The 11407-nt window shown below is 50.2% G+C and overlaps 1 protein-coding gene across 1 annotated transcript in view; it reads left to right on the plus strand.

Annotated features, from left to right (window-relative positions):
* The first annotated feature begins 169 nt into the window (after nucleotides 1-169).
* The window catches only part of LOC124477600 (clathrin heavy chain 1-like), a 22497-nt gene continuing 11259 nt past the window's right edge, over nucleotides 170-11407 (plus strand). Inside the window, 23 exon segments of the mRNA XM_047035501.1 lie at nucleotides 170-835; nucleotides 1432-1639; nucleotides 2052-2054; nucleotides 3731-3999; nucleotides 4484-4645; nucleotides 4812-4925; nucleotides 5118-5291; nucleotides 6323-6520; nucleotides 6839-7039; nucleotides 7673-7825; nucleotides 8087-8209; nucleotides 8435-8572; nucleotides 8756-8791; nucleotides 8793-8921; nucleotides 9261-9404; nucleotides 9406-9442; nucleotides 9760-9803; nucleotides 9805-9924; nucleotides 10070-10195; nucleotides 10395-10537; nucleotides 10717-10756; nucleotides 10758-10952; nucleotides 11085-11207. Of these exon segments, the coding sequence (XP_046891457.1) occupies nucleotides 794-835; nucleotides 1432-1639; nucleotides 2052-2054; nucleotides 3731-3999; nucleotides 4484-4645; nucleotides 4812-4925; nucleotides 5118-5291; nucleotides 6323-6520; nucleotides 6839-7039; nucleotides 7673-7825; nucleotides 8087-8209; nucleotides 8435-8572; nucleotides 8756-8791; nucleotides 8793-8921; nucleotides 9261-9404; nucleotides 9406-9442; nucleotides 9760-9803; nucleotides 9805-9924; nucleotides 10070-10195; nucleotides 10395-10537; nucleotides 10717-10756; nucleotides 10758-10952; nucleotides 11085-11207 (2922 nt within the window). The 5' untranslated portion in view covers nucleotides 170-793.

An 11407-nucleotide genomic window follows, 5' to 3' on the forward strand; every position in this document is an offset into this window, starting at 1 on the left:
ATGGAGAATACTGAAAATAGCTAGTCTGATGGTGGTGAAATTGTAAGCGTTATAGTAGGCCCTACTAGGTCATAAGCCGACGAAAAAAAAAAGTATTTAGAAACGGATAGAATGTATATGTATGCAAATCGAGAGCCATGGAAGATCCCAAACCATTCCAAGCCATGACTGGAAAGTTAATGAATTAAACATGGGGGCACAAAATAACATAAAAACACCAGCGACCGTCTCATTTAAACAAACGTGTGAGTAATCCGGAACTGACGTACAAAGCGAATGATGTGGCAAAAATGTAAATATTATATTCGAGATAAATCTTGTATTAAACGTCATCTTAAAAACGGGTGACAAAGTGGGTGACATCAACAGAAACAGCAGAGTATTGGTTCATTTTTGGTCAAGGGCAAATATAAAATAGCAGGTGGCACGATCATTGTGTGTCCTTCTAGAGAGGTCCCCAGGCCCAGCTGCTTCCGGTTTGAAATTATTCTCAGCAGTTTCCTCCGCCATTGCGGGTTTGGACTGGAGATCAGTCAGTGCCGAAACCACTGCTATCGATTGATGCAGTGGAGAAAATACACATTCGGCTGGCACTCTCTGCATATTTAATATACGATTTTCGAACCACGTAAAAAAAAAAAAGACTTCCGATATCATAGTGAAGGTGCAGAAATCATCACTGTCTAACTCCGACCTACAACGAAACAGTGAGGAGGTCGTAGCTGGCACGGTGCTAACTTGCTAGCTGTCAAGCTAGAATTTCAGGACTGCGAAGAGGCAGAGGAATATCATAATGGCTCAAATACTACCTATTCGCTTCCAGGAGCACTTGCAGGTACATGATTTATTCCACTATTTGTAGCTAAGAAAGAATCTTAGCTATACAGCTAGACTAACATGATACCCATCCCGATTGCTAGCGGTTTTGCAGCTTACTAGTGTCTGACGTGTTAGCATGGCTAGTAACACACCCGCCGCAGCGAAGCGAATGACCTCCCCTATTTACTATAGTATTATGATGGGTAGCTATTGATATGCATTGAAATAACAGTACACGTGTAAACGTAGACATCTAATTAGCTTCTGTAGTTAGCCAAACCATCCGTTTGATATTCGGAGGATGAGAACGAAGGACAGATTAGTGAGCCATTTCTCACGCCGCTCACAGACTAGTTTAGTGATGAAGACAAAAAGTCTAGCTTGCTAGGTATACCGGTGTATCCAACCAATTGTACTTTGAGTTGATCCTAACACATGTGCCCTTCCCGTTAGCAAGTATTATCAAAATACATGCTTAAAATGATATTCTCTATTCTATTAACAACATCTTATCCTTAATGAGTCAGAAGAAGTTCCCATCGTGTGAAGTCCATACCATACCCAATTCATGCTCAAGCAAATATTCAATCAAATCTTGTTCTCTTCTCATAGCTCCAGAACTTGGGGATCAACCCGGCCAACATTGGCTTCAGCACCCTGACCATGGAGTCTGACAAGTTCATTTGCATTAGAGAGAAGGTGGGTGAACAGGCACAAGTGGTCATCATCGACATGGCGGACCCCAACACACCCATCCGCAGGCCCATCTCTGCAGACAGTGCCATCATGAATCCAGCCAGCAAAGTCATTGCCCTCAAAGGTAAGTTAAGACACGTCTGGAACCTGAACCTGATGTCTTTTAACATTGTTTTTAAGTGCATCGAAATTTTGGTTTACAAACTTGACCTTGTGTGATTTTGGCCAGCCATCCCTGTTTGTTGCTGTTCCAACATAAAGGCTATTGTGAAAATTGTTTGTCAATGCCAGCAAGTTGTAGGGCTGTCAAAGTCTGCTTCACTTTTTATATTTACATGTAGAGGCTTAGCCATTTCCGTATGTTTTGTAAAAATTGGTCCTGGTACAGTACTGTCAATTTTTTCCATAGTCGCCTTACATAATTACTGTTAAGGAGAGACCTTGAGTTAAATTGTCTTACTATCATGAATGCTTTGTCTGTTTTTGCTTGTTTTTGCTCTTTTTTCGTTTCTTACGGCTTTCTTATATGTTTGCAGACGGTGAGTTGAACTTTATCTATCATGAGTTGTGGAAGTGTAATGCTGTATGCACTGTGTTGAAATGGCTGCACATTATTGGTATAATTATTGAAGATAAGGTGTATAATGGAATTACAGGGGGAAGAGACGAACTGTAAAATGAGCGTTAAAGCAAATAAATGCACAGTGTAGGGTAAACCTGCATCAGTCCTAACTCGGTGCAGTTTTTACGTTAATCGATTAGCCTGTACTATTTAGACATCACATTCAGACCCTTTTACCAAATAAATTGGCCTCAGATTACCCTTTGGTGCGTTCCTTGGCCACCCAACATATTTGTCAGCTTTTCTGAGTCTAGCACTCATTACCTCACAGGATTACAGTAGCTTACACAATTTAAGCTTATGCACTAGGCATCTGCCCTTATCTATCGTATTTGCAAAACAGCGTTGAATTTGCTTTAATGATAGGACAGTCAAGTCGTTTCTGTAGGTGGTACAGTGTATTCTGAGACCCCTCCCTCCCCTGTTTGTGTATGTGTTGTACAGTATGTCAAATTGCCTGAGCATAGTAGCTCAACTGATGTCAACAGTTTGTTTATCAAATGCACACAACAGGAGAACCTCCCCCAGCCCATATAGGTGCAACCCGTAATTTTGATAGGCATCCCTGTTTCTTTATGTCGATGCCCTCCCGACGAGGTTATGCTTTGAGAAACTGTCGCCATTCGTAAAAACGATTGCAAAAGCTGGTCCAAGTATTTGCCCGGGCAGTTGTCAACAACGAGAAATTCCTCTATCACCTCTGAATGAGTAAGCCTGAAATGGTGTCATGGAATGGTTCTGAGTGCATCCCCTCTCCAGTTCCTCATCATCATCGGTTGGTGTTTTCTTATTTTGCTAATCTGCATTCAGACCCTAAGTCCCTTGACCCTGGATTAAGCTATTATCTTGTTGTTATCATACACCCAAACTCTCACTAAGTGGCAGGCTGGCAGCTGCAAGTTTAAGACCGCTGAATCTAAATAACAATGACATTAGCATAGGCAAGGTACTTCCAGTTCCAGTACATTCAGATTCATCATGCCTCAGATGGTTCCTATTTGGTCTGAAAAAAAAAGAACTAACAAGTTACAAGTAAGATGGACTGTTTTGTTTCTGTCATGAATGGGCTGAATCATGGTAAATACAAGAGCAGTCAGGGATTAGGCTAGTTCATGGTTTCGGTCAACCAAATAAAGCCTTGGTTACTGCACTCAGGCACTCCTTTTTAGGGGCTGCTAGTCCAGGTCCTCACCCAGTCACTCAGGACTGCTCCCTAGCCCCTCAGGACTGCTTGCTAGCCCCTCAGGACTGCTCGCTAGCCCCTCAGGACTGCTCGCTAGCCCCTGTCTCCGGACACCTGTTTTTACAGAGAGAAACTGAATGCAGATGTTGCCACGTTACTTGGTTGTCTGTTGTGGGTCTTGCTTTCTGCCTGGCAAATGTTGTCTTGTATGTTGGTCATTTGGTGGTATTCACACTGAGCCTCGACTACCAACATTTCTCAAAACAAGTGGAATTTGGTATGATCAGACTTTCATTGACCCCCGAAGCCTGGTTGTTTGTGTGTTGTCGTGTAGTAGCGCACGCTTAGTCAGGAGGGAGACAGCGCTAGAATCGATTCTCAACCACTGAATCTTGTGTGATTTTTTTCAGCCGCAAAAACTCTCCAGATTTTTAACATCGAGATGAAGAGCAAGATGAAGGCCCACACCATGACGGACGACGTGACCTTCTGGAAGTGGATCTCCCTGAACACCGTGGCCCTGGTGACCGACAATGCCGTCTACCATTGGAGCATGGAGGGCGACTCACAGCCAGTCAAAGTCTTCGACCGACACTCCAGCTTGGCAGGCTGTCAAATCATCAACTACCGCACTGACGCCAAGCAGAAATGGCTACTCCTCATTGGCATCTCAGCACAGGTACCTTAGTGGACAGATGGGCATCATTTGGGCTCATGAAGCGATGTTGTCCGTCGTGTTGCACATTTTCGAAAGCACATTTAGGATTTGTCTCGTGTACGAGTTGGTGTGTGAATTCTCACCCTACTGCCGCGCTACAGAAGTATTTTCTGAGATGTCGAGGGGACAATTTTCCAGATTATGAATACGTGTATTACCAACGACTAAACTTTGAATTTACGGCCAACTGTATCACAGCGGGGGGGCACCCCAGGTGGCTCACGTGGTAGAACTCATACAAATTTGGGCTGAGGCCCTGCTGCAAGGGTCCTGGATCCATTCCGCCCTGGGCCATTTCCTACATGTCACCCCCTCTCTCCCTGCCTTTTCCTGTCTCTAACTGTCACTATCAAATAAGTACACCTGAATACACAAAAAAAAGATACATCCCGCATTAAATGCAACAACGTCACAAATATCTCAATTTTTTTTATTTATTTTTTAGCAAAACCGTGTGGTGGGGGCCATGCAGCTGTACTCTGTGGACAGGAAGGTGTCCCAGCCCATCGAGGGCCACGCCGCCGGCTTCGCCCAGTTCAAGATGGAGGGCAACACGGAGGAGTCCACTCTGTTCTGCTTCGCAGTGAGGGGACAGGCTGGAGGAAAGGTATGACTCATCCTAGCACGTCTGGGCTGGAAAAGAAGGATGGAGAGGAGGAGTTGCTTGCCAAAAAATCGAAGGAGCTTTGCATCTGACCATTGACTGTCTTGGAGTTTGTCCTATTGTGTTATCGTTGTTTTCAAATAATCTTCACTCGATTTCTTTTCCCCAGCTACACATCATTGAAGTGGGGACCCCTCCGACGGGGAACCAGCCGTTTCCTAAGAAAGCCGTGGATGTTTTCTTCCCTCCAGAGGCCCAGAACGACTTCCCCGTAGCCATGCAGGTAAACGAGCAGCTCGGAAACACCCAGAAACCGGCTTCAACGCCTTTGCGACAGACTAATTCATGCCCATCCGTAATGCCTGGTTGGCACCAAAGCCTCGGACCTCCTCTTCCAATCCCCTCTCAGGGAGAAACGACAGAGTCATCCTTCTGTTTCTCTGCTCCCTGCCCCCCCCCCCCCCCCGCCCTCCAGATCTCCTCCAAGCAGGACGTGGTGTTCCTCATCACCAAGTACGGCTACATCCACCTGTACGACTTGGAGACGGGCACCTGCATCTACATGAACCGCATCAGCGGCGAGACCATCTTCGTCACGGCGCCCCACGAGCCCACCGCCGGCATCATCGGGGTCAACAGGAAAGGACAGGTGAGAGAGAGCCAGAGAGCGCGAGCCTGTCCCAGCCTGAGCTCCGAGGGTCTGGGGCCACACAGGTGTGTGGGTCTTTCTTGGAGGGGCAGGTGTGTCAAAGGGGCCAGTTGATTGAATGATATTATGACGTGCATCATCGAATCGACTTGCCCATTCAAACATGCCTACGGCGGCATGACATGGAGACGGACGGACGCTTGATCCAGCTGCTCGTTCTAGAGCCGCTTCGGAAATAACCCGAAACAGGCAGCCCGTGCGATGGCTCCGCTCATGCCTCTGCCAGGGGCCGTTTGGTAGGGTTGTGTGTGTGTGTGTGTGTGCGCACGCTGTCATGTCGTGTGCCTTTCACGCGTGGACGCACACTCGTCCTCGCGTGCCTTTTCGAGCCACGTCACAGGACAACCTTGGCCGAGGGGGAACCCCTGCCAACAACAACGCCGTCTCCACGGCCACCAGCTGAGAGCTGCGTGCGAGGGCTGAGCCGCCGGGCATCCTAATCTCCTTACCGCCCTTGGCTCCCGCGCTCCGAAGTCTAGCCCAACGTGTCCCAGTGTAACATGCACACCCACTCGCACAACACGCCGGGCCTCACTCGGTGCCACAGAATTTGCCATCTGTGCATTTCAGGAATGGGACCAGGTCCAATTCAGACCCGCGCGTCTATCTCGTTCCATTTTCACCTGCGAGGGGGGAAGGCGAGAATAGAATGGCTTTGATCTCGCAAAGCCGTTCTGCCACCTCCAGTGCCAAAAATTGTCGTGGCAAACCCTGACGATAACGGGGATCAGATGGCTGAGCGGTTAGGGAGTCGGACTATCAATCAGAAGGTTGTTGGTTCGATTCCCGGCTGTGCCAAATGGCGATGTGCCCTTGGGTAAGGCACTTCACCCTACTTGCCTCAGGGGGGATGTCCCTGTACTTACTGTAAGTCGCTCTGGATAAGAGCGTCTGCTAAATGACAAAATGTAAATGTAAATAACACGGCCGGTAGTTCACCACTAACTGTGTGTGTGTGTGTGTGTGTCCAGGTGCTCTCAGTGTGTGTGGAGGAGGAGAACATCATCCCCTACATCACCAACGTGCTGCAGAACCCCGACCTGGCCCTGCGCATGGCCGTCCGCAACAACCTGGCCGGAGCCGAGGAGCTGTTCGCCCGCAAGTTCAACACCCTCTTCGCCGCCGGGAACTACTCCGAGGCCGCCAAGGTGGCCGCCAACGCGCCCAAGGTAACCCCGCCGACGGCGCAGTCTGCGCACGCGCCCAGCCTCCCCCCGCGCTCGCTAGAAGGATTTTCGCGGTCGAGTTGTTGCACCGACGGTGCTATGCTGTCGTTTGGCGTTGACGTCGTTGAGGTGGTGTCATAAACGTGTTAACGCATGAAGCTTTGGTCGTTTGTCCTGGTGGATTCCAACACAGCACATGTAACTGTGTGTGAATTAAAAAAAAAACGAGCCAACGTCATTATTGTTGACACTCATTCTCATCCTCCCACTCTCTCATGCTCCCTTCTTTCTCTTTAACCTCCCCACCCCTCTCCCTCCCAGGGTATCCTCCGCACACCGGACACCATCCGGAGGTTCCAGAGTGTTCCGGCCCAGCCGGGCCAGACCTCCCCTCTGCTGCAGTACTTTGGCATCCTGCTGGACCAGGGCCAGCTCAACAAGTTTGAGTCCCTGGAGCTGTGCAGGCCCGTGCTGCAGCAGGGCCGCAAGCAGCTGCTGGAGAAGTGGCTCAAAGAGGACAAGGTGGGAGAGCCACAGCCCTCTCACTGCCTGTCTCTCTCTCTCCCTCCCTGTCTCTCTCTCCCTCCCTGTCTCTCTCTCCCTCCCTGTCTCTCTCTCCCTCCCTGTCTCTCCCTCCCTCCCTGTCTCTCCCTCCCTCCCTGTCTCTCCCTCCCTCCCTGTCTCTCTTTCCCTCCCTCCCTCCCTGTATCTCTCTCCCTCCCTCCCTGTCTCTCTCTCCCTGTCTCTCTCACTGTCTCTCTCCCTCTGTCTCTCTCTCTCTCCCTCTGTCTCTCCCTCCCTCTCTACCTGTATCTCTCTCTCTCCCTCTGTCTGTCCCTTTGTCTCTTTCTCGCTCTCAGATCTGGTCAAACTAGATTGTTACCAGCTCTGTAGAGAAGCACGTTTTCTTCACCTATCCAATCATTTTTTTTAATTTTTTTTTTTTTTTAAAGCCGAGCGAAAAGGAATGTTACATTTCAGGCTTTGAAGAGGGGCTTCTGAATCTAGTCTTCAGCTAAAGCTTGGGCCTTGATCCTTTGCCGCCTTGGGTGATTCAAGTGTAGACGTCACTACATCCTGGAAAATTCCAGTTCTTAAATGAAATGTGTTCAAGTGTAATACTAATCAGTGGTGTGTGTGTGTGTGTGTGTGCAGCTGGAGTGCTCAGAGGAGCTGGGGGACCTGGTGAAGTCAGTGGACCCCACCCTGGCTCTCAGCGTGTACCTGAGGGCCAACGTCCCCAACAAAGTCATCCAGTGTTTCGCCGAGACCGGACAGTTTCAGAAAATAGTCCTCTATGCCAAAAAGGTTTGTATAAACACTAGTTCACAAGCAAATGGCATGAAACTTATATTTTGGTGAAATTCATAATTTTGGGAGGTGTTACTTAAGCGCTTGGGGAGGGAAATAAAAGTCTCTTGTTCACAGCAACCCAAAAAGCAGTTGTTATTGAAAAGCCCTGTATTGGGTGTTTTTAAAGTGTTCCTCCTCCTCTCCTGCTCCTCCTCTTCTCCTCCTCCTCCTCCCTCTCCTCCCCTGTTCTGGTACCTGCTCCCCCTCCTCCTGTAGGTGGGCTACACCCCAGACTGGATCTTCCTTCTGAGGAACGTGATGCGGATCAGTCCGGAGCAGGGCCTGCAGTTCTCCCAGATGCTGGTCCAGGACGAAGAGCCCCTGGCCGACATCACCCAGGTCAGAGAGGGCCGGCCAACCCCAGCCGCTCAGAGCTCTCACAGTGGATACCTACACCAAATCACACCTAGCATCCCCCCCCCCAAACAAAAACAAACAAAACAAAACTCTCTGGCCTTAAAAGTTTATATTTCTATTTTCTTCTAATGCGTTTAGACTCCCTGTAATTAGTAATACTGATTTGAAGCTCCAGACGCCATGACTAACACGTGTCTCCCTGTCCAGATCGTGGACGTGTTCATGGAGTACAACCTGATCCAGCAGTGCACCTCCTTCCTGCTGGACGCCCTGAAGAACAACAGGCCCATGGAGGGGCCCCTGCAGACCCGCCTGCTGGAGATGAACCTGGTCCACGCCCCGCAGGTACACACACACACACACTCTCAATATCCTGGCTACGTATAAGGGACGTTTGTTTGAGTCGTCTGAGATGGGCTTTAACCAGTGTGTGATCCCATGTTGCCTCGTTGGCTTGTATCCTGTGTGTGTTCTGAGCGTGTGGTCCGCCCCGTGCCCCCCCCCCCCCCCCCCCCCCCCCCCCCGCAGGTAGCCGACGCCATCCTGGGCAACCAGATGTTCACCCCACTACGACCGCGCCCACGTGGCCCAGCTGTGCGAGAAGGCCGGCCTCCTGCAGAGGGCGCTGGAGCACTACACCGACCTGTACGACATCAAGCGGGCCGTGGTGCACACACACCTGCTCAACCCTGAGGTAGTGTACCCCATATACACACACACCTGCTCAACCCTGAGGTACTGTACCCCATATACACACACACACACCTGCTCAACCCTGAGGTAGTGTATCCCATATACACACACACACACCTGCTCAACCTTGAGGTAGTGTACCCCATTTACACACACACCTGCTCAACCCAGAGGTACTGTTGACACTACACATACACACACACACACACACATATTACGGCAGCGGCTGTGAAGCCAGGATGTTCCCATCTCCTCGACTGGCATTTATTTATTTTGCTCAAACTAATGACGCAAACGCCCTCTGTAACAGCGTCTGTGTGTGGCGTTTTCTCTCGCTCAGTGGCTGGTGAACTTCTTTGGCTCGCTGTCAGTGGAGGACTCCCTGGAGTGCCTGAGGGCCATGCTGTCGGCCAACATCCGGCAGAACCTGCAGATCTGCGTCCAGGTGGCGTCCAAGTACCACGAGCAGCTGTCCACGCAGTCCCCTCACCGAGCTGTTCGAGTCCTTCAAGAGCTTTGAGGGTGAGGTTTCCTTCTCCTCTGGGGAGCATCGGGGGACTGGTTTTCAGTCTCCAAGGCCCATTCTAGAGCCAGAAGAGGCCTTTTTTTGAGATACATTTTGAGGGCATTTCTGCTTGGTTTTGGGATATATTGTAGATTGAATTTTTGATAGGTATAATGTAGTGTGACAGGACTTGTAGGGGTGGAGAGGGGATTCAAAAGTCTAACCCTTCTAGTCATTTTACAGTGCACACGATGTGATGGGAACCTTAGCCTACAGCCTCGACGTAGGGATGAACGCGGTTCTTTACGTGTGTGTGTGTCTGTGTTCCCTCCAGGGCTGTTCTACTTCCTGGGCTCCATCGTGAACTTCAGCCAGGACCCCGGAGGTCCACTTCAAGTACATCCAGGCGGCCTGCAAGACGGGCCAGATCAAGGAGGTGGAGAGGATCTGCCGCGAGAGCAACTGCTACGACCCCGAGCGCGTCAAGAACTTCCTCAAGGTCAGACAACCCAAATCCCTTTTTCACAACGTCAAATAAACCAACAGAAACCCGCCTTCTTTGAGCCCACGTCGAGCAAGCGCACGAGACCCGGTGAGGCTTCCGGGCTGTTCCACGATCTGACGGAAGTCTCTTCTCCTCCCAGGAGGCCAAGCTGACGGACCAGCTGCCGCTCATCATCGTGTGCGACCGCTTCGACTTCGTCCACGACCTGGTGCTGTATCTCTACCGCAACACCCTGCAGAAGTACATCGAGATCTACGTGCAGAAGGTACACCTGGGCGCTGGCGTGCATTGGTTGCCCCCTCTTTCTCTGTACCAGATGTCCTTCGTCAAGGATTCAATCCCTCATTTTGGAATCATCGGTGAACCAGCTCAAAGACAGGAGATTTACATACTCCAAAATGGGGTGCGGTCTGAAGGTTTGACAGCCAGTTGCTGCAACAAACGTGTGTGTGTGTGTGTTACAGGTGAACCCCAGCCGCCTGCCCGTGGTGATCGGAGGGCTGCTGGACGTGGACTGCGCCGAGGACGTCATCAAGAACCTGATCATGGTGGTTAGAGGCCAGTTCTCCACCGACGAGCTGGTGGCCGAGGTGGAGAAGAGAAACAGGTGAAGCACTAGGGGAGCAGTAGAGATCGGACTCCTTCGTTGATGAGATCCCTAAAAATGTCGAGGCACAGTCTATTGTTCTACTATCACGCGAACCAGGACAGGGACATTGAATGAGCAGGGACATCAATTCCTTCGTTTTGAATGAAAAAAACAAAACGTGTGTGTGTGTGACCCAGACTGAAGCTGCTCCTGCCCTGGCTGGAGGCTCGCACCCACCGAGGGCCTGGAGGAGCCGGCGACCCACAATGCCCTGGCCAAGATCTACATTGACAGCAACAACAACCCGGAGCGCTTCCTGCGCGAGAACCCCTTCTACGACAGCCGCGTGGTGGGCAAGTACTGCGAGAAGAGAGACCCCCACCTGGCCTGTGTGGCCTACGAGAGGGGACAGTGTGACCAGGAGCTCATCAACGTGAGTGAGGGGGGGGTGGATTTTTTAAATCGTAGTAGTAGTATTATTATTATTTATTTATTTTGCAAAATGTTGGGAGCTTCCACAGGCCACCCTGTTGAATCCTAACCTCTCTTGTGTCACCTGACGCAGGTGTGCAACGAGAACTCCCTGTTCAAGAGCCTGTCTCGCTACCTGGTCAAGCGCAAGGACGCTGAGCTGTGGGCCAGCGTGCTGCTGGAGACCAACCCCTACAGACGACCCCTCATCGACCAGGTAGGCACGCTCTGACCCACCCCCTGGGACACGGACAAGTCACCCCAAAACAAACGACAACCCTCCTCAAAACGAGTCGTGATAAACACCACCTCATGTTCTTCACATACGACTGGAATCAAACATGGAATCAAACTTCAATGCAATTTTTTTGCATGGAAGAAATGCGTGTTTTATGAAGGAATTTATGAAAACAATTG

This window comes from Hypomesus transpacificus, chromosome 15, assembly GCF_021917145.1.
Source record: "Hypomesus transpacificus isolate Combined female chromosome 15, fHypTra1, whole genome shotgun sequence".
Taxonomy (NCBI): Eukaryota; Metazoa; Chordata; class Actinopteri; order Osmeriformes; family Osmeridae; genus Hypomesus; species Hypomesus transpacificus.